The 24,637-nt window shown below is 43.1% G+C and overlaps 3 protein-coding genes across 4 annotated transcripts; 1 reads left to right on the top strand and 2 right to left on the bottom strand.

The window, feature by feature from the left end:
- Positions 1 to 1,723: 1,723 nt before the first annotated feature.
- LOC100296670 (beta-defensin 107A) lies at positions 1,724 to 5,767 on the bottom strand. The gene is made up of 2 exons (XM_002698623.6): positions 5,684 to 5,767; positions 1,724 to 1,991 (listed from the first exon to the last, which is right to left on the bottom strand). The coding sequence occupies exons 1-2, from the start codon at positions 5,751 to 5,753 to the stop codon at positions 1,849 to 1,851; spliced, it is 213 nt and encodes a 70-aa protein (XP_002698669.1). The 5' UTR covers positions 5,754 to 5,767; the 3' UTR covers positions 1,724 to 1,848.
- A 6,455-nt stretch (positions 5,768 to 12,222) lies between these two features.
- On the bottom strand, positions 12,223 to 14,808 carry LOC100296624 (beta-defensin 105). 2 transcript variants are annotated; one of them, XM_024986327.2, is made up of 4 exons: positions 14,604 to 14,808; positions 14,405 to 14,513; positions 14,022 to 14,063; positions 12,223 to 12,839 (listed from the first exon to the last, which is right to left on the bottom strand). In XM_024986327.2, the coding sequence occupies exons 2-4, from the start codon at positions 14,472 to 14,474 to the stop codon at positions 12,712 to 12,714; spliced, it is 240 nt and encodes a 79-aa protein (XP_024842095.1). In that variant the 5' UTR covers positions 14,475 to 14,513; positions 14,604 to 14,808; the 3' UTR covers positions 12,223 to 12,711. The 2 variants fall into 2 exon arrangements, with proteins under 2 accessions (XP_024842095.1, XP_015316308.1); XM_015460822.3 differs by lacking the exon at positions 14,604 to 14,808 and having other exon boundaries at positions 14,405 to 14,557.
- Positions 14,809 to 16,919: 2,111 nt separating this feature from the next.
- Positions 16,920 to 19,802, top strand: LOC112444583 (beta-defensin 15-like). The gene is made up of 2 exons (XM_024986328.2): positions 16,920 to 17,001; positions 19,553 to 19,802. Exons 1-2 carry the CDS (start codon positions 16,953 to 16,955, stop codon positions 19,705 to 19,707), a joined length of 204 nt encoding a protein of 67 aa, XP_024842096.1. The 5' UTR covers positions 16,920 to 16,952; the 3' UTR covers positions 19,708 to 19,802.
- Positions 19,803 to 24,637: the final 4,835 nt, after the last annotated feature.

Raw genomic sequence — 24,637 nt, 5'->3', positions numbered from 1 at the left:
GAGAGAGAAAGTCTAGGTAAATTTAGATTCTCAAAGGCAGTTGGTTTTATCCCAGTCTGTTGATCAGGCACTGCTGGGAAAGCTAGAACCGGAGACCATTCCTCTGATTCCTATAGGTCATGTCCTCAGCCTGTTGCAGTTTTAAGAAATGAGCCATAAAGATAAGTGATAATACCAGAATATTTTCCCAAAAAAGTTTATTTCTCAAAGCTTTTTACAAATTGTCTTGCCCCAGGAAAGTTTGTTTTGCTGCATTCTCTCCTATGTATTAATATATCTTTATAGGAAGCAAGCTTAACCCAGGAGATGAGGGGATTGTCTAGAGCAGAGCTGAAGGATTTTGCCTTCTTCTGCTTTGAAAGGGTATGGTGTCAGTCTCCTAGGATGAAAATGGCACATGAGATAGGTTTTGCTCTGCCTGAAATCTGGGACTCCATATTTTGGCAAAACAGGATAAAGGCAAGCCTCAATTTGCTTCAAAGAGCAAGGATCTCAGGAGAGATTTTGGAAAGTGTCCACTTTTTTTTTTTTTTTGCATCTGCTTTCAACTTTTTGTTCAATCTAACTTCTCATTTGAGCTGCTAAAAACTGTTCCATCTTTATGTTGGCCTTGTTCTGTGCTCATCTAGCAGTTCTCTGTGGACATGCTGAGAACACAAGACCAGATGAGAAGTCTGAATAGAGGAGTAACTAAGCCTGTAACTGGGTGGTCTTGAACTTGGATCCCTTCACCTATAATGAGGGTGTTGAATTAGATAATCTTGTTGGACTGTGAAGAAGGCTGAGTGCCAAAGAATTGATGCTTTTGAACTGTGGTGTTGGAGAAGACTCTTGAGAGTCCCTCGGACTGCAAGGAGATGCAACCAGTCCATTCTGAAGGAGGTCAGCCCTGGGTGTTCTTTGGAAGGAATGATGCTAAAGCTGAAACTCCAGTACTTTGGCCACCTCATGCAAAGAGTTGACTCATTGGAAAAGACCTTGATGCTGGGAGGGATTGGGGGCAGGAGGAGAAGGGGACGACAGAGGATGAGATGGCTGGATGGCATCACTGACTGGATGGACGTGAGTCTGAGTGAACTCCAGGAGTTGGTGATGGACAGGGAGGCCTGGCATGCTGCGATTCATGGGGTTGCAAAAAGTTGGACACGACTGAGCGACTGAACTAACTGACTGAGGGAGCTTAGTGCTTAAATAGACCATGATTTAATCAGCTCTCACTGCAAGTGGCCAGAATGAGGATGCTACTTAGTCTGTGGCCAGCTTAAATTTGGACAGGTCCAAATCTTTGTGGAACTCAATGTTCTAGATCAGACAGGGAACAGGAGACATTTTAAATAATTCCTCCGTATAAAGGAGAGAGAGGAGGGTGCTGCTGAGGAGGTCACAGTTGGTGTCCAGCAAGGGGTCCGTTTACCACAGAGTTGAGTCTCCTTACATTGCAAATAGCAGAATCTCGGTGGAGACAGCCCCAGGTCACATGTCTGGTAGAAGCCAGGAGTATAACCTTAGAACTCAGTTCATTAACTTGCTTTTCAACCTTTTCCATTCTACCTCTTTTATTAATTAGTTTACTAATTTTATCCATCAATAAAGTAACTAACAGCCCCTATATGAGGAAGGGGGATGCAAAGCAAACAAGACAGAGAGCTTCCTGCCCCGCCCCCAACTTCTCCCCATCCTGGAAGCTTGCAGCCTAGAAAAGGTATTTCCTGCAGCATCAGAGACTAGACTGACAACTTCAGAGAATCCCGACGTAGACGTCAAGGAGAGAAGATCTAGAGAGGTTCGCTGCACTGAGATCAAAGACAGAGCTACACCTTATTGATTTGTGTAGCTGCTGCTTAGCTTTTAATTATTGACTCTTTTTCTGCAGCAAAATGGTGTCAGTTCAGCTCTGCAGCCCCCTATCTTATCCTCAAAGGAAAGGCATTCGACTTCACAGCGACCATCCATTTTCAGACAGTGTATCTGTCTTTTAAGGCTTCTTGGGGCTAGAAAGCAAAGAAAGCAATTAGTCTTCAGTTATCTAGTACTTAATTACCAAAAACTTCACCAGCCAGGCCAGCTTAGAATTCCCTGTCACCCGAATTCCAAGGAGATACGGATTGTGAATCTAGCTATCAGATAAAGCAGATGTGACCTAAACAGCTGTTGTCTGAACTCACATCCCTGGTTCAGTATATACCGTGTTCTTCCATTGTATTCAATTAGGAAAAATGAAAAACAGTTCCCTCTGCTGTTGTCTTTATTGGACATATACAAACAGAATGTTTCTTCCTGGGAGGAGACGATATACTTTTGAATTCCAGTGAACAATCTTTTCCAAGAAATGTTTTTTTTTTTTTTTTCCTTGTCTCCAAAATAATAGTCTCTGATAAATAACAAAAGATAAAGCTTGTTTATTTACATTATAGGCAAATTAGTACTTTGGCATATGGTTGTGGAATTCCACATTTTTGCTATAAAGATCAAAAGAAACATAGTGCACTAACCTGCTCCATAAATACCATCAACGGAATATTATAATATTATCTTTACCAGCAACCTTAGGGCGCCTGAGGCAGTGTGTGCTCATTCGGAACAAAGAGACTAAGCTGAAAAGAGTAAAGTGTTTCAAGAGAGGAGTGATCGAAAAAATATTCTCTGGAAAAATAATTGAAAGAGCTGACAGTTATTCTCAAAGGGTGTAATGCTTATGCTTGCAAAGCCACTCTGGGAGGGAAGTGTGTATATTAGCTGTCACACATCTCAGACATTACCATGTTGAAAGCTTGTTGATGCCCAGGGTAGGACTAACCAATGAAAAAAAAATGTCAAGAACTTAGATTTCTGCTCAGAGTAAAGGGAAACATTTTCAGTAGTCCAAAGTTGAACTCGGGATATTTTGAGTTACAGATCACTGAAATTTATCAAGCATCAGAGCAGTCAATTGACATGTCATATGTTTACATTGAATTGGGGCAAAGAATAACAATGATAATGATAAGAACAATGAGAACTGAATAATAATAATAGTTAACTCCATCAAGTGCGCCTGGCACTGTTTAAGCAGTGCATATAGAGACTGTCCCCAAGAAGTCATTTTCACCTTCCATCTGTTAGTAAGTAGTAGAACCTCTGAGTTTTGTCTGGCTGCTCAGGGAAGATTCCCCTGGAGAAAGAAATGGCAACCCACTCTAGTACTCTTGCCTGGAAAATTCCATGGGATACAGTTCATGGGATTGCAAAGAGTCACAGGACTGAGCTACTTCACTTTCACTTTCACTTTTCAGATCCTTAACTAAAGATGACTGTTTCTGGTTTTCTATTTCCGTCTAGCCTCATGAATGATTTTGGACCAATGAAATAGGACTGGAGTGATACGAGCTGTTTCTGTTTTACTCAATTTTTATTCCTTCCTTTTAGAGCATCTTTGAATCAGTGACATAGTCACCTGTTTGGGATGGCAAGATTGACCTTCCTCCCTGATCCCAGCATGGCTTACCTAATGGAGAAGAGCCTTCTTCCCAACCTACTCAATTACCTCTTTTGGAACTTTTACATGAGAGAGAAATAAACTTCCTTTTTTCTATTACTCTAGTTTAAGGCTTTTGTTCTCTTTTTAATTAAAACCAGTTAGCCTCTACTCTAGTTAATATAATAAAATGTCTTAATCTTGAAAAAAATGCCCTATTGTTATTATTATTTCCATTTATAGGAAATAAATTGAAACACAGAGTTCATAAATCTTATGAGGACTGGAGCTGAGATAGGCCTCAAATATGTTGGCATTATAGTCTGTGTTCATCACCTCTTTTATTAATCATTAAACCCACTTGCAATGCTGAGATTCTGTGTGACTGTTGTGGCGGTAGCCCTAGACTGTGCTCCTTATTGAGAAACAAGCATGTCTGAGCTGAGTTTTGGAAATAAGAAGCTCTTACACATCTCCTTCTATAGTTGATTCGAATCAGCTGGAGTCTGGATGGAAGGAGATGGAGCTGCTGCTGCTGCTGCCGCTAAGTCGCTTCAGTCGTGTCCGACTCTGTGCGACCCCATAGACGGCAGTCCACCAGGCTCCTCCGTCCCTGGGATTCTCCAGGCAAGAACACTGGAGTGGGTTGGCATTTCCTTCTCCAATACATGAAAGTGAAAAGTGCAAGTGATGTTGCTCAGTCGTGTCCGACTCTTAGCGACCCCATAGACGGCAGTCTGTCCAGGCTCCTCTGTCCATGGGATTCTCCAGGAAAGAGTAGTGGAGTGGGGTGCCATTGCCTTCTCCAAGGAGATGGAGAGGACAGCTTAAAACTTGTTTCCTTAGCCTGGATTCGTTGTCTGACTTCACCCCCCGGCCCCACTCCCACCCCCGGCACCCCAAGAAAGAGACTGAGGCCGAAGTTAAGAAACTGACTTTACAAGAGATGGTTTGAAACATGAGGGCAATGTTCCTCAGCTCTGTTCTTTATTTCTAGTCCTGCGGGTTTTCAAAATTTTCAAAAGTGCAATGCAAACAACGACCTTCCAGGAAGCCTTTCCTGGTCTCCCCATTTGGAAACAAACTTCTGCTTCTGTGGCTTCTCTTTTACTTTTCTTCTTCATGGCACTTGTGAGCACTGTTTTGTATCATAGTTATTTGTGATATATTTGCATTCTAAACTTATTACATGCTTATTTGTTACTATGGGCAACCTATTTTTGATCAACACAGAAATAATAGACTAATAAACAGTAAGTAAATTAAGAGCAAAGGCCACACTCTAATGTTGACCTCCACTTTACCTCCTTCTGTTGTAGTCCCTAGAACAATTTCTCATTAGTGGTAACACACATTCAATAGATGTTGGGACAGGGGAGCTTGGCTTGCTGCAGTCCACGGGGTTGCAGAGAGTCAGACAGGACTGAGCAACTGAACAACAAAAAGCTAGGTACTGAGGCCAGATTGTGCAGAAAGTAAGTGTAGCAATTCAGAAACCACGAAGAAGAAATAGACAAGATGCTGTATGATGCATGGAGAACCCCATGAGGAAAGGCATCATAACAAAAGGAATGAAGGATGGTTGAGAAGGGAATGAACATAAAAGTTGATTAGGGATAAAGTCTTGGCTGTATGGAGTAAAAAGAACCCATTTCTAAGGACTCAAGGACTCCAAAGAAAACTAATCAAGGTGTTAGTGCTTTAAAGGATATAATTTTCCATCCGTGTGTAAGAGCCAGAAAAAAGGTTCAAGATAATCTAGGATTAGGAGATCTGCACCAGTTAGTTAGACTTGAAAAAATAGACTAAGGACCATCATAAGTTTAGTTTCTAGGCTACAGAGGCTATATTTCTCTAAATTAACAAGTTCTTTTGGAGTTTGTCTCTAACATTTTCTCTCATTTTAAAGCAATCACTTTGTCATACTTTGCAGATAGGTCAAAGATCATAGGAGGAAAGAGATTTAAACATAAAGAGAACTCTGAACCCCTTTGTAGAGCTTTTAGGGAAATTAACGAGATACTCTTCTGATTGAAGGTGGCCTGAATCAGTGTGGCCACAATGATTTGTGTCTAAGCTTAGGAAAAGATTTCCTGTAACTGGTTTGTTCTGGGACCTTTTCAGGACATAGGGCTGAGTCATGTACTCTTCTGAAAGCTGAGCTTTCTTCTCAAAAGACAGATCCTGAACAGACTGCCATCCTTACATCAATAAAGATTTCCCGCTTACCTGAGAAAATCTGAGCAAGAAGAATCATGGCAGCAAACATTAAGAAGAAGGTTTTCATGGCTCCAGGCATCAGTGGAGAGAGGATGAAGGAGGTACAGTGGCAGGAATCTAGCTGTTTTATCGAGGGAAATTGATTAAAACAAGTTCTACAGCTCTGAAACAGTGGAACGTCAATTTTGGTTTGTAGTGTTCATTAAGAGTGAACTATTTTCCATGCCCCACTGAATAATATGTGGGCTGCTGGGTCAGGTTTTACCTAAGTAAACACTTAGGAGAGAGTACCTTGTCTTCTCCTGTCTTCCTACCTGGAATGCTGTCTTCTACATCTCTGTCCAGATTTCTCCTATGTTCCCGAAACCCCTTCTCAAGCCCTACCACTTCCATAGAGTCCATAACCACCATTCCTTTTATCCTTATCTGAGATTTTACATGCAATTTGCTTTTATAAGATTCACTCAGCCATTATTGATTGGCACCGGGTATATATCTTTTTCAAATTATACTCTATGAAAAAAATTGATCTCCTCATTTGTATTGTAAACTCCATAAAGGAAAATAACTTTCTTCTCATCTTTTTCCTTCCCATTCATTCCTTACAACAGTATTTTTAACAATAGGTGCTCAAAATATATGTATTTGACTTATTGGTTGATAGCTGGCTGGTTAGAGGAATCCGTGAATAATCCGTGAATAATTAAGCAATCAGTATGAGAACTGTCATTAAATGTTCAAAGTTTTTACACATGTAAGATACGATTACTCAGGGTAATAATGTTAGTATTACATATGCCTATAGTTTATATTTTCTGGGAATAGTATTCATTCAACCAATATGTGTTGGACAGTGTGTAACGTCCAACAAATACCATGTGTATTTGTATGTTACTAAGAAATTTGAATTTTATCCTAAAATCAAAGGAAAGTCATCAAAGGGTTTTAAGTAAGGGGGTTATCCGAAAGATTTGAAATGAAATAAAGGGTTTTATAAATCATTAAGAGAAGAATAAACATTCTATAGAAAAAATGGAAAAGACATGAAAGAGCAATTAAATAAAGGAAAGTGAAAGTGTGAAAGTAGTGTCCAACTCTTTGGAGTTCCCATGATCTATGTAGTCTGTGGAATTTTCTCGGTCAGAATACTGGAGTGGGTAGCCGTTCCCTTCTCCAGGGGATCTTCCCAACCCATGGATCAAACCTGGGTCTCCCGCATTGCAGGCAGATTCTTTACCAGCTGAGCCACAAGGGAAGCCCAAGAATATTGGAGTGGGTAGCCTATCCCTTTTCTCCAATGGATCTTCCCAACCCAGGAATCAAACCAGGGTCTCCTGCATTGCAGGTGGATTCTTCACTAACTCAGCTATCAGAGAAGCCCAATTTATAAAGGAAGAAACATGAAAAAAATCAAATGAGGAATTCCATTTCTAATAAACTGAAATGAGCTCCTAACAGATGATCGTTTCCATTGATAACAAGTGAAAGTCTGGAGGAAAAAAACAACCTACCCAAAGGATATGAAAGTTACAATAAAGACAGTCATGTTTTGGAGAAAAGTCAAACTTGGAAAAATGGACCAGAATGGAATGAATTCTCTGATTGCAATGTGGCATGAAGCAGTTAAAGCTCCAAAAATAAATACGTAAAAATAATCTGCCACCTTGCTAAACTTAGGACAGGCACAAGGACAGAATCAAAGTTACTTAAAGCTGGGGACTTCCCTGGCGGTTCAGTGGTTAAGACTCCACTCTTCCAATGCAGGGGGCGTGGGTTCAGTGTCTGGTTGAGGAAATAAGATCCTGCATGCAGTGTGGCCAAAAAGAATAAGAAAATAAAAAAAGCATTCTGGAGGCCTGAAAGAGGGGCAGGTATTCCCACGCAAGGTTACAAGCCCAATCAATACAGGCTGTGTGGGCTTTTTATCTCTCGATAAAGAAGTGTCCCCAGCCTGAACTTGCCTTTTGTTGCTGAGTAGAGGTCAAAAGACTACACACGCAAGACTGCCATTACCAGCAAAATAATACAAAATGTTATTAACAACTGTATGCCTAAACATTCAACTGCTTACATAAAATAGTAATATTATTATTAATCAAAAGATGGCTTTGAAAGGGCATCTTTTCACTCCAAAATACAGAATGAGCTCCAAATACTAAAAAAAAAAGTTTAGTTGGCTCTTCATTTTTAGTTTCTAAAGGTAGAAAATGAGTTTATTGATTTGATATCTTTCTTCTTTCTAAATACAGGCATTTGAAACTATAATTTTTTTCCTCTAAGCATTAGTTTAGCTGCATCCCATAAGTTTTGTGGGGGTTTTTTTGTTTGTTTTGTTTTTTACATTTTCATTCACCTTGAAATATTTTCTAATTTTTCTTACGATTTTTTTCTTTGGCTCATTATTTATTTGGGGGAGTGTGTGGTTTAATTTTAGGAGAAGGCAATGGCACCCCACTCCAGTACTCTTGCCTGGAAAATCCCATGGATGGAAGAGCCTGGTAGGCTGCAGTCCATGAGGTTGCACAGAGTCAGACACGACTGAAGCGACTTAGCAGCAGCAGTAGCAGTGGTTTAATTTTAACACATTTGAGACTTTCCTAAGTGTGCTTCTGTTATTCCCTTGTGGTTGGAGAGCATATTTTCTATGATTTCAACTCTTTTTTTTTTTTTTTCAACTCTTTTTATTGAGAATGTTTTCTGCCTAACATATGGCCAGTCCTCGAGAATACTTCATGTGAACTCGAGAGAATCTGTGTTCTGCTGTTGTTGGATGGGCTGGGCCGTAGATGAGGTCTCACGGGGTTTACTTTTTATAAAAATGTTCTTTTGTCTCTAGTGGCCGGTTTGTCTTAAAGTCTGTTTTGTCTGTTTTTAGTGTAACCATTACAGCTCTCTTTTGGTGACTGTGTACATGGTGTATCTCTTCTCACCCTTTTCCTTTCTGTGGTCTGTGAGAATCACACCCATCTCTCTGCCCAATATCCTAAGGGCAACTCCCCGGCGCTGTTCTGCTCTTGTCCTACCGTCGGAGGCGGCCCCAGCCACAGCTCTTTTCAGGCGTGAGCACCACAGGGTGACTTGTCTAGCTCTCCAGGCAGCCTTCCTTGAATTTAGTCTCTTAAGCATTGATGTGAACGTGATATTTTCCTCACCTTTCCCCATGAGAGGCTGAGTGAAGTCACAGTCACAGCACCACAGAGAAACCCTGTCCCTGCCTTCTCTAGTTTTCTCTTATACCCTCAAGTAGGTACAAGGGTAAGTGTTTCAGAACGCGTTTTGAGGTCAGCCTCTTTACTCTCCTTACCTTTGCGGTTTAGCACCTCAGTCAGGACTGTGGAAATTAATGATGCTTAGCGTTTTGTCCTCTGCCTTTTGGGAATTCGGCCCATACTGATCCGTCTTGCTCTGTAGGCACCGTTGTTTCCTTTCAGTTATTGTGAGAGGGCTTTCAAGTGGAACCCAGAACCAGGAAAGGGTACTAGCCATCTAGCATAAGGCCTACAAAAGCTACAGCTTCAGAATTGATGGAGTTCAGAGCTTGCTAACCAGGAGCATTATGTAGACCAACTCAAGTGGGGACACTGTAGGAGAGGCCCAGCCCCCGGGTCTCTCTTCCTTGCCACTTTTCTCTGCCCCATCCATCACCTAGAACCTTCCTCTTCAGAAGATTCAGTGGAAACCAATAATCAGAGATCTCCATAATTTACTGAGGAATCAACAGACACTTATCTGAGACATCCGCTTGACATCTGAAAGGACTGACTTTTCAAGTAACAAGAAGCTAGTGTGAGCTGAGACTATATTATTCTGTAGGAAGGATCGGGTGTCTCAGGGAAAAAGAGGTAACTGAATACAGAAGTTCTAAAAGGAGCAAAGTATGGAAGAGAGGAGAGAGCAAGAGGAAGAAGGGAAATTTGTGAATGGTTGAGTGTTTGTGAGAGGTACCCTTTGAGACCATAAGCCGTCTGACTCTGCATGCTGTTTAAGGTAATGATTAAGGTAATAGCAGGGCACAACCACTGGTCCTCCACTCCCTAGGACTCTGAGACATGTACATGAATTCTGTAAAAGAGCATTAGTTCAGATCCAGAATACTTTGTTTTGGAGTCAAGCAGTATGGGATGTGGGATGAGTAAGGAGTACCCTGGCTTTGTGATGTTCTCTGAGTCATCAGCTGCACACTCACTGTGGAGATCCAGGGAGAAGGACCATCCTCTGGCAGATGGTGACTCACCCAGATTTTTAGAACCAGATCCTCCACTAGCCACTTCCCTGAACTGTTTCCTGTGAAAATGAAGGAAACACTGTAGAGTCCCACAAGCATTCTGTCTTAGATCTCTTCTGGAGAACAACTGATCAAATGTAAATATTCAGGCTCTGTTGTCTGATCTATTTACATTCATGTCAGACATGAAATGGTTCCCTCACCAGAAGCTTGAAGAAATAATTTAATTTGGACAGCTGGTGATAAAGTGTTGAAAGAACTGAACTTGTATAATGAGAGCAGTGAGGCAACCCTAACATTCAGTCAGTCAGTTCAGTCACTCAGTCATGTCCGACTCTTTGCGACCCCACGAATCGCAGCACGCCAGGCCTCCCTGTCCATCACCAACTCCCGGAGTTCACTCAGGCTCACGTCAGTGATGCCATCCAGCCATCTCATCCTCTGTCATCCCCTTCTCCTCCTGCCCCAAATCCCTCCCAGCAGCAGAGTCTTTTCCAATGAGTCAACTCTTCGCATGACGTGGCCAAAGTACTGGAGTTTCAGCTTTAGCATCATTCCTTCCAAAGAAATCCCAGGGCTGATCTCCTTCAGAATGGACTGGTTGGATCTCCTTGCAGTCCAAGGGACTCTCAAGAGTCTTCTCCAACACCACAGTTCCCTAACATTAGCCACAGCTGAAATACCCCTCTGCTGGATGGTTGGAGGAAAAACAAGAGGCTCTGGTGTGAGTTCAGGAACCAGGACGAGATGGTGAGAGCTGGGCCTGAATGCAGAAGCTGAAACCAAAAGAGATAGTGAGGGAGGGAAACCCTGAGTTCTCCTATTCTCTTATCCACCATTCAGCTGCCAGGCACTTGCAATAGACTGATACCAGCCAGAAAAACCAGAAAGCTTAGAGAATGTACTTTGCAGACAATATGCCAGTTATACAGAGCAAAGTAGGAAAAAGACAGGCATGGATCTGAGCGCAGAAAGACCAATGAGGCCACGGTCCTCTCAAATGTGGAGCAACATAGTCATATATTAAAACTGGGTGAGCAAGTTTGAGTAGGGCCTATCATTTTGACCTTTATTTTGTGAACTGCAAATTTTTTCATAAGGCAAAGTTATAGAGTCAACCATTTATACATATCCTATGTTGAACCTTTTAAATTAATTTGTAGCATTTCACCCATTGGCAGGAAGAGAAGGGCTTCCTTGGTGCCTCAGAAGATAAAGAATCTGCCTGTAATACTGGAGACCTGGGTTTGATTCCTAAGTTGGGACGATCCCCTGGAGGAGGGCATGGCGACCCACTCCAGTATTCTTGCCTGGAGAATTCCATGGACAGAGGAGCCTAGCAGGCTACAGTCCATGGGATCACAAGAGAAGAGAAACATAAACTTGGTGTCCTGGACCTTAACTGAGCAGATGTGAGATGTTTTTAAAAAATACACATCATACACTTTAACACCCGTTGTTTTGTGTCTTCTTGATTATAGCCATGCTGAGTGGTGTGAGGTGTGGTTCTGAGTTGCATTTCCCTGAGGAGTAGTGATGTTAATCCTCTTTTCAAGTACCTGTTGGCCATTTTAATGCCATGTAGATGGACCTTGAACACATTATGCTAAGTGAGATCATCAAAAAAGGACAAGTACTGAACGCTATCTATTATATGTAGACTCTAAAAAAGCCAAACATGTGAAACACAGAGTAAAATAGTAGTTACCAGGAGATGGGAGTGGAGGGCTGAAGTCAATGTTGTTTAAGGGCACCAACCTGCAACAGGTAGTAAATAAGCCATAGAGATCTAATGCACAATATAATGAATACAGACGACAGTTTTGCTGAGAGACTAAAACTTAATTATCCAAACAGTATAAAGAAAGGATAAGTATGTCCTGTGATAGAGGTGCTCAACATCACTACAACAGAATCATATTATAATGTAGAAATGTATCAAACTAATATGTATGTCTTAAATTTACATAGTTTTATGTCAAAGATAGTCAATAAAAATACACCATAAGTACTAGAGTAAGTAAGTGACAACATATTGGCACAGAAAGAAATGATGTGGAAAAAAGTAATTTGTTACAGAACTATAACTCCATTAACAGTGATGCGGATGCCGTGTCCATTTATTTTGTGTTAGAATTAGTCCATAAGGATGAATACACAGAACATGGAGGTGGTCTGCACATCCTTTGCTGGTTTCCAACTATGACCTTGAGCAAATGACAACCTCCCTGGTCTCAGTTTCTTCAAATATATACAAGGACAATAAAATCTACCATATAAGATGTTTGTGAGTCATATGAGAAAAGTATATGGGCAAGATTCATAAGTTATAAGGGACTCTATAAATATATAGTAATAGTATCTGATTGTGTGAGTAGCTGTTAGGTACCAACTCATGTCTTGACTTTTTTTAAATTTAAGTATAGTTGGTTTACAGTATTACATTTTTTCAAGTGTACAACATAGAGATTCCATGTCTTATAGATTATACTACATTTAAAGGTATTATAAAATATTTTTATTTTCCATGCCATACAATATATACTTATAGCTTATTTATTTTATACATAACAGTTCGTACCTCTTAACCCCCCAACTGCTACTCCCCCCTTTCTTGCCTTCTCCTTCCCCACTGGCAACCTTTTTAGAGATTGTCTTCAAAAAGCAGCAAAGGAACAAAACAAAGAGGGAAGGGAATGAGAGTGACCCTGAACTCACACTGACTGTATGACTAGGTTAAGCTACATAACTTCTCTCCACCTTCCTTGAACATCCAGTCCCATTTCCAAAGCCAGAAGAGAGCTGGTGTGGCTTACAGGATCCTCCGCCGGCAGCAGAAAAAGTTCACTTTGCAATTTCCAACAATCTTCTCATCCTCAGTGCATATTTTCCTGCATTTGCCCCGACCGAGCCAGCACGACTCACAGGGAGATACGTCACCTGCACCAAGAAAGAGCTTCTGACTTGACTTTCCTGAGGACTCTCTAGGAATGGGGGAAGGCCCCAAGGCCATAGAAGAAGGGAGGGTTTGTGTTTATGACTATAAAGAGTGTTTTCAAGAAACGGCCTGGACTTCTCCAAAGACCTCCACTTTTTTCAGAATAGAGTTGGGGAGTTTAATGTTTAAGCAAAAGGAAGATGCAATCCCTTTCTCTATATGTTTAACAACTGCATGGGTCAAAAGTATAAGCACAGTTGGACAATGTCATGTATGTTACAGAACTATAAAAAAATACATACCTGATGCTGCTGCAAAAGTTACAAAATGAAAATGGGAGAGAGATCTTGTGGTTTTGAAAGATCTTTGAGGGTAGAGTTTCAAGACTTAGGTTCAGTTTTGTTTGGGCCAGGTAATGGCTATGTGTCCTCTCACTAAACTGCTTAGTCTCATCTTCTATAAAAATGGTGGTTATGATACTATCTGCCTCAAAGGGATGTTTTGAAGATCAAATGACATAATGCACATAAAGTTGTTAAGAGCTTGCCTGGGACATAGTAAGCACTCAGCGATACAGGCAACCTTAGTCGCTCTCCCACTCTGAAATTCTGTCTGGACACTTCTAAATGTTTAGAATTACCCAGGAATATTTCTTTCAGTTCTGTTTATAATATGCTTTTTTCCTATACTGGGTGAGTTTACAAAAAAGATCACTGGGCTATTCATTATGAACAGGTCATCTGCAGTGGTGATGGATTTTCACTGAACCACCTTGACCTCCTTCTTAGACCACTGGTATACATTCGGGACACAGTTTACTGGATTTAGGAGCAGAGGCTGTTAAGAGTTGGGTAAGCGTGCTCTCAGAGCAGAGTTAATTGGCTGGTACAAGCTTGGTCCTGTGACCTTGGTTTAGTTAGTACCATGATCTCATGAGAACAGCCATGAAATCCAAAGCTCCATGACCAAAATAACAAACCAATAACAAAGAGGTTTCTCTGTGAAATGGAAAAATCCAGATATGACACTTAGAACAAGAGGAAGAAAAGGTGGAGTTAGTCTGGTTATCAGTTGGTCTGGGATATCAGGCAGTTAGTTCTATTTCCACGGCTTCTTTGTCTCTGGAAGTTCAAGATACCCGACAGGGCCAGAGTTCCTAAAAGTAAAAGAGGGATTTATCTTACCTGCTGAAAGTGGCTGGGAATACTGGAGTCCTGCCTGGCACCCTAAATTCAAAACAAAGCACATTTTGAATATGAAAACCAATGCAGGGAAATAACACTGGGAAAACTTTTACACAACACTCTGTAAGAGCTTTCCCAGCTCACAGAGGTTGAATCTTTATTCTATTTTTGAAGGCTGGAACTCCTGGTATCCAATAAGTTTCTTTCTTTTTTTTTTTTTTTAAGGAATCATAGTTTGCTTTTAGAAAACACTACTGCTAGTTCAAGAATTGCCATGAGAAGTGCAGTGGGGAGCTGACTGTCTCTCCTCTTCAGGGTGGTACATAGAAGAGTCATCAAGCTTTATGATCTGCCCCGTCAAAATCCCATCTACTCTCTTTTACCTGACGGAAATTGAGCCAGCATGAAGAAGAAGGCCAAGACAAAATAAAACATCTTCCTGCTCGGCGCCATCTCTGCGGGAAGACTCTTCAGAAGGGAGATTTGGGATTCCTTTGAGAGGACGAAAGGCTCCCTTATATTTGAAAGTAATGCAATGTGCTCTTGGTCAGTGAAGTGAATCCATAAAGAAAGCACACTTACATGCTCCGTTTCCCAGGATCAAGGACCAGGGTGACGCCCTTGGCCTCCACAGGTCCTTGTGTTGGGGGAATGCCTACTGGGCTGGTAGAAGGGACGCCAGGCCAGGAGCTGAGAGACCGGGGCAGCTCAGTCCTGGTGCGGGGAGTAGGAGGAAGCCCCACCCCACTCTCCCAGCTCAGCGAGCTCATCTGTCAAGCAAGGACCAGCTCACAGTTGTTGAGAGTGAGCACAGTCACTCTCCTACCTCTTCCGTCTGGTCTGAGGATCTGGTGTGATGATGACAAGAATGTGTTGAGCACATGGAATGCTCCCAGGAGCCCTGGTGCCCTGTAAGAGCTCGATAATCGTGGAGTATCACTTCCCTGGCTTTCAGGTGTGCTGTCCCTAACTTTCCCAAGGAGAAAGGGAGGGGTAGCAGTCATTTTGCCAAGTTATTTCTGAGTCCTTGAACCTGTAACAACCCCACTGAGAAGACCAAAGTCATAACTACCACACCTCTTTAATTCATTAAGAACACGGGTATTGGGACTTCCTTGGTGGTCCGGTGGTTAGCACTCCTTGCTTCCACTGCAGAGAACCTGGGTTCTATCCCTGGTTGGGGAACTAAGATACCACAAGCCTCAAGGTTTGGACAAAAAATAAGTAAAGCTACGAAAATGGATGAAATAACCTAGGAAGCTAATAGACCAAACACACACACACACACACACAAAACCATGGGTATTAAAAGTTATACCCCTATCAGGCTTCCCTGGTAGCTCAGTGGTATAGAATTTGCCTGCCAATGCAGGAGACATGGATTCAATCCCTGGTCTAGGAAGATCCCACATGCCCCAGAGCAAGCCAGCCCATTAGCCACAACTACTGAGCTTGTGCTCTAGAGCCCGTGCTCCACAGCAAGAGAAGCCACTGCACTGAGGCGCCCCGCACCGCAACTAGAGAGTAGCCCCCACTTGCCACAAGGAGAGAAAGCCCGCATGCAGCAATGAAGACCCAGTGCAACCAAAAAACAAATAAATTTTAAAAATCAACGAGATGACAAGATAATAGATAAGGTAAATGAAACTGTGTATCACTGAAAATATCCGGAAGTTTGTCTTTCCTTGGGGGCTTCAGTCTGCTTAGGTGAGGCTGGAAGGAAATAGGAGAAAACACATTGTTTTGGTCAATCATTCCTAACTGGATATGCATAAAGAAATATCTAACAAAAGCATGCTGACAAAGGCCGAAGTTAGATAGGATATTCCCCAATTGCTTTTTAAAATACGGTTTTTAGTTTGGAAAAATTTTAGATTTTCTGCAAAGTTGCAAAGACAGTATAGTGTGTGACCACCTACTCACTGCCCCCAGTGCCTCCAATGTTAACGTCCATGTTGAAAGTTACTCATACTTGTCAAAACAGAGAAAGTCACAGTAGGACATGACTACATGGTAAACGCCAGGATTCCAGTTTCTCTAATGTTTTCTCCTGACGGGGACTGGGTTTGGGGTTTGGAGAAGGAGAACACAGAGTGGTGTGTCCTTCCGAACCCATTCATCACATCAGGGTTACATAATGCGAATGTGACGGACCCCTCCTGAGATGACCTTGACCACCTGATAGGCTCTCCTGCCAGGCTCCCCCAGTCTTACGTGATCTCCTTCCACAGTCTCTTCTTTGAAAGCAACTCATTTTCCTTTAAACTGAAATAATTAAGCTCCAGCTCCTGGATCGGGAGTATCCACAAATACCGATTGGAATTCTTCTGCTCAGAAACATGTCTGTTTTCTCAAATGTATTTATATGTTCAGTCACTTATTGATATCAGCAGAACATGAGGAAGTGAACTAGTGAACTTATCCAGATCACATATGAAAACCACCTTTCCATAACATAGCTTTTGAGGCGTTTGTGGTTGGCCTGTTGTTGTTGATTTAATTAATTTTTATGGGAGTATAGTTTTTCTACAATGTTGTATTCATTTTTGCTGTGCAGCAAAGTGAATCAGTCATATGTATGCATATTGGGGGAGGTTTATGGTTGTTTCAACAAATGCTTCTAAGGTATCTTGACATTAGCAATCATAGCAGTGGGGCGATATGGATGGATGCATAGCCCCCTAATTCCACCTTGTCCTAAAGAGAGGCATCGCACTCCCTCTCTCCCAAGGGGGAGGGTTAAATTGGACAGTTCAGGTCTTCGTCTCCACCCAGGTGTCCGTGGGCTATCTTGAGAGGAGCACAAGCATATCTTTGCTTCTGCCACGCCTCACTGATCAAGAAGTTATCGGGCTGGAGAAATTTATAAATGTGGGTGCTTGCTGCTCCTTCCTCGTGGTCACTGTGCTGATCTCTCAAGACCTGCAAGTCATGAGGACGTCCCTCTTTCTCTTTGCTGTCTTCTTCTTTCTGGCCCCAGGTAAAACGAGCACTTTGGCAGGGAAGGTTATCGGAGGTGGAGGCCCAGAGAGAGGATCTGTCTCAGTGAGCTCCCGGGCACAGCTAGCTCTAGAATGCTGTGACCCCCGCCTTAGCCCAGGAGCCCTGCAGAGGGGACCAGAGGCTATTTTCCTCTAATGCCTCTGCTGGAAATCCTTTGCATTTGTTGTTGTCTAAGATGGACTGTCACAGGTTTGAAGACATCACAATATGCCAGGAAAGATACCTTTTGGTCCTCCCCAGTCTTACACTCACTAAGAAAAACTTGGAAAAAAAATTAAAAGCAAGGTTAGCTATTGGTGGATCTCTTTAAAAATAGTTGTGATAGAGATTAAGTCCGGGAGGGAAGAGAGACAGAGGAAGGAAGAAATGGATAAGAAACGGGGGTGGAGCTTGGAGACACTGTGTATCACGCTGGTTATGGTGTTAGCACTTAAAACAGGAAAGCTTAAACTGCCGTTCCTTAATCACAGATTGTAGTGCTGGATGCTGAGATGAAGCCGTCATGTAATGAAATGCATTTCTCTCTCAAGTGCCAGAGCCTTTAAGGGAGACTCCGTCTTACCTCTAATTTAGTGATATTCATAGCAACCCTCTTTGGCTTGGAAGGCCAAGCAAATTACATGTTACATGTTATATACACGTTACATAATTCAATACATGAATACATGTTACATGTATTTCATAGCTGTAGAAGTTAAACTTTAAATAGGCTGAGCAGCTCCTCAAAGTCCAGCAGAGAAGCAGGAGCAAAGCCAGGACATGAAGCTGGGTCTGTCTCGACCCAGTGAGGGGAAAGGTCCTTTCCCAATCAGAACCCCCGTCATCAACCCCAGGACCTCCAAGGGCTCCATTTGGATCCCACCCAAAATTATAGTCCAAGGCTAGGCCTGTCCGACATCCTGGAGAGCTGATTGAAGGGCTTTCTAGAAGAGACAGTGAGTCCTAGTTTGTACCAAATACCAGTGATACCCCTGACTTGATGCTCAGAAGTCCCATGGCAGCTGTGCATGTCTCTGGTCTGCTCTGCTGCAGTCACCCTGTGTGAGCGGATTCTGGGACAAGTACACATGTGGGGATCTAGCACCTAAACTGTTCCTTCCACTGGCTTTGGTGGACACGCTGGAAACTGACCAAGGTACTCTTTATAGATCACTCATCCTTAGTGAACACAAGATGATATACTATAAAGTTATCTAATGTAACTAAATGAAACTGACCTATCAATGAGCCATGCGTGCACACACAGGCAGGCACGGGGTTATGTCACCCTTTAGATGGTGTCTGTAATGATCCAGAAGAAGCCCTGTAGGCACGAGGGCGCGTGCTCATTCCAGAGGCGTTCTCTTTCTGGGCCATCACTGTGAACTGGACCTATCACAAGGACTCTTGTCAGAGTGAGGTCCAGCACCCCTGGCCTGAGACAGCCCTCTGCTGTTAGGACGGCAGAAGGAGTGTAGTTTCCTGGGGTGGGAGCCAGCGTTCACTGAGCTTTGAAATACTGTGGTATTTAAACTTATAAACTTACATGCTGATGCTCATATGATTAGCACACATGCTGACACTAATCCATCTGGTTTTAATTTTATAGGTATGTGAATTAGGTGCCTTTATAAGTTGATGTGAATTGCAATTTGTGTACATTTGACACTTTCATTACATACACCCAAATTGTGCAACTCTAAAATGTTGATACTGCTAAGATGCACCGCCTGGGGAATCCTCTGGCAGGCCAAACTTCCACTGCAGGGTCACGGGTTTGATCCCTGGTTGGGGAACTAAGATATCGCATGGGATGCCATGGCCAAAAACATAAAAAATAAGCAAAACAAAATGTTAAAAGAAAAAAAAGAAAAGATGCACTGCCTGTCTTTAAGTTGAAACTGGCTACTCCGGTGATTGCTCTTCATCAAGTACTAAGGCCAGAACTGGCCTCCAGTGCAGAGCAGCAGAAGGAAAGTCTGGGAGAACCACTCCCAACAGAGTCCACCTTCCTGGTCTTGAACACTTTTGATGGAATGTGGTGAGAAAATGAGACTGAGCCTCTTAAAGCAATCTCTCAACTTCTATCCACTACAGTAAACGTTTTGCTTTCTATGCATTTACTTCTTTTCACTGCAGTCCTGGGACATCTCCCCAGCCTCAGTTCTTGCTCCACCCTCACCAAATAGCACTTCGAGAGTGTGTTGGGGAAGCTTACCAACACAGGTGTTTATAAGAACAAGTTGATGATGTCCCAACAGATTTTGATAAAGAACATTAGCTTCTGTTTCCCAAAGTTCCCCCCACCCCCCCAACCCAACCTAATCCAACATGCTGGAAGACAGATCTGTCCTTCCTGGGCTTTCATCCTGTGTGACAAAATGACAGGAAAGTCAAATGGGAAACACTCGCCCACTGCCATCTCACTGAGATGAGGCACTATAACAACTCATAAAGAAATCCTCATTGGTTGATTAAATGACTGTACCTGGTAAGTAGGCATCTATGAGAGAAGAATTAATCCAGGTGGCTCTTTCTTCCTTGTGTAGCCAGGAGTGGATTTTTTGATGAGAAGTGCTACAAGCTTAAAGGGAAGTGCATCGAGTCTTGTCAGATAAATGAAGAACTTATAGGTCTCTGCCAGAAGTCTCTGAAATGCTGTGTGGCACTCCAACCATGTGGGATAAATAAGGAAGGCAGTTAAGATCCCAGAGCAACACGGATGACCCAGCTCCATCTTGCTTTTATTCTGGCTTCCAGTAAGAAGACACTTTAATAAAAATAAATGACTGTCTTTGATCCCTTTGTCAAGTGCTTCACTTAGAAGGGGAATATGAGTAGCTAACCTTGATGGTTCCCGACTCTTGGCTTAATTTTCTGTAGTTTTTTGATAAGGGGCTTGTCCCTAAGCCACCTGATATTTCTTTCTAAAAGGGGACTAGAAGTTATTGTAATCAACAAACCTCTAGTTCGCTCTCAGGCCATCATCAACCTCTACCAACCTACTGAGATAGATAGATGATAGATAGATTATGGGTAGTCAGAGAAATGAACACATATCTAGATGGATTATTAATGATATATGGATAGACAATCAATTTATCAAGGACTATCCTGTGTTACACACCTGTCTAAATTTATCATCTTGACTCCTTGCCTTTAATTGTAATTGGAGACAGTTCCTATGGACTTGTTTCTTATCTGTAAGTCTGGAATCAAATTTGCTGCTGGGCACAGAGATTGTCAATATCTCTATAATTGCTAGTAGCTCCAGTGACGAGGATTCTGGTCCCACGTTGACTTTCTACTATTTTCCTAGGCACTGGCTAACCGCCAGATCACCTTCTGACTCTAGACTCTAATGTTACCTAGTTCAGTCCTTACCTGAACTAGGTAATAGGAGAGCTAAGGACTCATGACAGGTAAGGACTCCCTGTCATGTTCCCTAGGCTTAAGATCCAACCTGGGTTCCCTGCTGGGTCAGAAATCTTGCCTTACCTCCCTTTTAATTCCTCAAGGTCAATGTGCGTAATCCTATCGGAACCAATGTCCCTTTTAATGACATCTTTCTGTTTCGAGACAACTGTGGAGTCACACATGACTGTAAACAACACAGGAACATCTTCAGCAGGTAGGGCTACACAAAAAGTTCTTAGACTTGCTAAAAAACAAAGATCCATAAAAAGAAAATACATGTGATCTCACAAAATTTGCTCTGCAAAATATCCTGTTAAGAGTTTGAAAAGATGAACCGTGGATTGGGGATAAGTGTCTGAAAACCATATATCCAAACAAATAACTAATGTCAAGAATATATCAGGGACTCTCAAAACTCATTAGTAAAAACAAAAAGCAACCCAATTAGAAAATAAACATGTGACAGATATTTTACTACAGATGTTAAATATCACTAACATTTAGAGAGTTGCAAATTAAACTCACAATGAACCATTAATATACTCTTACCAGAATGGCCAAAAAAAAAAAAAAATGGTGACCACTATTTCTAGACAATCCTGGCTAGAATGTGGACAAGCTAGATCACTCTTATGTTGTTGATAGCAATGTGGAATGGTGCAGGCATCCTGGAAAAAAGTTTGGTATGCTCTTTAAAAACGTCCACTTCTAGCACCCAAAAGATGCAGCAGTTGTACCCTAGGACATTTATCTCAGAACTGAACTGAACTGATGAGAACTTGTGTGAGGTTTTATGTTAATCTGACTGGGAGTTGGGCTGAGTTTACTCTTTATTGCAGCTGTAGGTGTCAGAAGCTTCAGCTTCCTCTGACATCCTTGTTTTTGTCTTCCCTGGTATTTTTGGGTTCCCTGGAAGCAACTCCTTTTTATTTATGTTTTATTTAACTTTTTATTTTGTACTGCAATATAGCTGATTGGAGGAGGGCATGGCAACCCACTCCAGTAAAAGAGCTTCTCTGGTGGCTCAGTGGTAAAGAATCTGCCTGCAATGTAGGAGACCCAGGTTGGATCCCTGGGTCAGGAAGATCCCCTGGAGGAGGGCATGGCAACCCACTCCGGTATTCCCATGGACAGAGGAGCCTGACTGGCTACAGTCCATAGGGTTGCAAAGAGTCAGACATGACTGAAGCAACTTAGCACTCATAGCTGATTAACAATGCTGTGATAGTTTCAAATGAACAGTGAAGGTATTCAGCCAAACCTCTTTGCAACCCCATGGACTGTAGCCCTCCAGGCTGGAATGAGTTGCTATGTTCTCCTTCAAGGGATCTTCCTAACCCAGGAATTGAACCCATGTATCCTGCATTGGTAGGCAGATTCTTTACCACTGAGCCACCTGGGAAGCCCATGCATGTATCCATTCTTTCCCATTTCCCCTCCCATCCAAGCTGCCACATGACGTCGAGCAGAATTCCTTGTTCTATACAGGTCCTTTTTTGTTATCCATTTTAAATGGAGCAGTGTGTGCATGTCCATCGCAAACTTCCCCTGGCAACCATAAATTCATTCTCTAAGTCTGTGAGTCTGTTTCTCTTTTGTACATAAGTTCATTTGTATCATGTCTTTTTAGATTCTGCATATAAGGGATATCATATGATGTTTCTACTTCCCTGTCTGACTCACTCCACTCACACAAGTCCTTTTTAAATAGTTTGTATATGCAGCTTTTGCATCTGTGACCTGTTGTTCCTACACTGGAGCCCCATGGATATGGGAAAGGGAAGCAGTTTATAATCTTACAATTAAAGCCCAGTCCTCTCCTGTCTTGTGTCTCTGCAAAGCCACCTTCACAAGATTTCTCAGCCTATCCCTGCCCCCCACCCCCCACCCCCCCCTGCACTGAGGTGAGGCAGGAAGGCTGGTGCGGCAAGCCCCTTCTTCAGGATGGGTTGTGGCTCTAGTGATGCTCTCCCCGGGGAGTGAGCTCTTGTAGAGAATTCTCTGGACATATTTCGCACAATTACTCTTCCTTTCTTCCTGCCAGAGTCAGTGGGGGTGTGTTTTTGGTTTTTCCACTGGGATAACTTGGTGGGTTTCCTGGAGTTAAAACCCAGGAGGAGGGGGCTGGATCTTGGCCTGGGGCATTCAGGACTTTCCACCTCTCCTGCTTGTCAGACTCTCACAGCTTGTCAGACTTTGAATTTAGGCTGTCTTTTCCCTGAGGCTCATCATCAAAGATCACTAGGCCTAAGCTGTTGACTGGAGAAGGAAATGGCAACCCGCTCCAGAATTCTTGCCTAGAGAACCCCATGGACAGAGGAGCCTGGTGGGCTGCTGTCCACGGGGTCGCACAGAATCAGACGTGACTGAAGCGACTTAGCATGCGTGCATGCATGCAAGCTGTTGACGGTCAGGCAGAGTCCATGGATTACACCCATGGACGCTCCATTTTGTCTGCTGCGCTGCAGTCCCAGGCTCCTCCGACCCACCCCCACCTCGCCTCCACGGAGGTCAGGTCCCAAAAAGGGTCGCAGACTCTCCCTGCCCAGTCCTGCTGCCCCTCCTTTAGCCTCCACAGTCACGTGCTGTGCCGTCTTTCTCTCCTGATCCCTTTCACCTGCTCCTTGGAGATGCCCGTTGTCCTCATCCCACAGGTTTTCTGTCCCTGAAATGTGCTGAGCTCTCTCCCGCCTTCACACCATCTTTCCCTTTCACATTATGTGCTTATCGATCTCTGTATGTTTGTTTCAGAGTGGTCCTGGGAATGACAGACTGCGTCCCCATTTGCCTCTGCTATAATGTCAACAAGAAGCCCCAGGCTGCAATTTACCTGGGGCAATTTAATGCCAGTTGAACTGAAACAGAACTGCAAGTCCTTTCATCTGAATCACAGAATATCTTAGAGATCATCTAGATCCAATTCTTGTTTCAGATAGGGAAACAAGTGGAGGCACAAACAACTCCTCATCGAGGGTCTTTCCCCCACCTTCCCATCCTGAGCACTGTCTCCAGGCCACTAGGGTTGTCCCTAGCACCTGCCTTCATGCTGCGTGAGTGCTCACCAGTAAATGCTACTTTTTAAAATTCTTCTGGCCATGTTGCACTGCATGTGAGATCTTAGTTCCTGGACCAGGGATCAGACCTGCGTCTCCTGCATTGAAAGCATAGAGTTTTAATGACTAGACCACCAAGGAAGTCCCAATAAATGCTGTTTTTGATAAGCGTGGGCAGTCTACAGCATCGCTCTGCCGTAACCAGATCTGCTCCTCTCCTGCCCTGTGGTGACTCTTGCAGATCAATTCTGTGTCTCTCCAGCGACCAAGGAACCATGAGGATCCTTGTCCTGCTCTTAAACACTTTTCTTCTGCTCTCCCAAGGTTCTCCAAGTAAAAAGAGATTCTCAGCTAGAAGTCTAGGGAACTACAGAGGACAGGGGGTGAAGAAAAAGCTTGACTAAGAATAAACATCCTGCAGGGGCCGCAATCTTCTTCCATCAATCTTTAATCTCAGCCCTGATTGAGACCAGGAGTAATCTGCAGTGAAACGCTGGGCTGGTGTACACATCCCAGCAGCAAGCTTCGTGACTCAGAAACATAGGGACTTTAGATGTCACTGGGAGATTCACTAACCGTCCTGACTGCATTGCAGGAGTTGCAGTTATTCACTTGGGATTTTGTGGAAAGAGATGCCTGCCTCTCCCCTTCCCACTGATGGCCCCCATCTGCTCCTGAAAACCTTTGATCTGCTCAGAAAGGGACCCCGCTCACACTCCTAAATTTTTCATATCAAGTCTGAGGGTTAGGATGAAGAGAAATGCTGTGATTTCGGTAGGCAGAACAGAAACGTATGGATAACACAAATAGCAGGTGCCTTTGGACACTGCTGAGGAAGTTTCTAAATTACATTGAAACATCGGCAATCTCCTGATCCCTGTGGTAATCTGTGTACCCAGAGGCAAACCGTTAGCTTCGGCAGGGACTCTAACTCCCGCCTCCTACTGCTGCTGCTGCTGCTAAGTCGCTTCAGTCATGTCCAACTCTGTGCGACCCCAGAGACGGCAGCCCACCAGGCTTCCCCGTCCCTGGGATTCTCCAGGCAAGAACACTGGAGTGGGTTGCCATTTCCTTCTCCAGTGCATGAAAGGGAAAAGTGAAAGTGGAGTCGCTCAGTCGTTCCCAACTCTTAGCGACCCCATGGACTGCAGCCTACCAGGCTCC

This window comes from Bos taurus, chromosome 27 (genome assembly GCF_002263795.3).
Source record: "Bos taurus isolate L1 Dominette 01449 registration number 42190680 breed Hereford chromosome 27, ARS-UCD2.0, whole genome shotgun sequence".
NCBI classification, from domain to species: Eukaryota; Metazoa; Chordata; class Mammalia; order Artiodactyla; family Bovidae; genus Bos; species Bos taurus.
The sequence above is the reverse complement of the archived record's forward strand: the minus strand, read 5'-3'. Positions and strand labels throughout refer to the sequence as shown.

Bases quoted from the DNA above. Each gene is read 5' to 3' on its own strand.
- LOC100296624 (XM_024986327.2), bottom strand. From the start codon at position 14,474: ATGGCGCCGAGCAGGAAGATGTTTTATTTTGTCTTGGCCTTCTTCTTC. The intron at 14,064-14,404 runs GTAAAAGAGAGT...TTTTGAATTTAG, and splicing joins GCTGGCTCAATTTCCGTCAG to GGTGCCAGGCAGGACTCCAG. The intron at 12,840-14,021 runs GTAAGATAAATC...TTCTTGGTGCAG, and splicing joins TTCCCAGCCACTTTCAGCAG to GTGACGTATCTCCCTGTGAG.
- LOC112444583 (XM_024986328.2), top strand. From the start codon at position 16,953: ATGAGGACGTCCCTCTTTCTCTTTGCTGTCTTCTTCTTTCTGGCCCCA. The intron at 17,002-19,552 runs GTAAAACGAGCA...TTCCTTGTGTAG, and splicing joins CTTCTTCTTTCTGGCCCCAG to CCAGGAGTGGATTTTTTGAT.
- LOC100296670 (XM_002698623.6), bottom strand. From the start codon at position 5,753: ATGCCTGGAGCCATGAAAACCTTCTTCTTAATGTTTGCTGCCATGATT. The intron at 1,992-5,683 runs GTAAGCGGGAAA...TTTGCTTTCTAG, and splicing joins TCTTGCTCAGATTTTCTCAG to CCCCAAGAAGCCTTAAAAGA.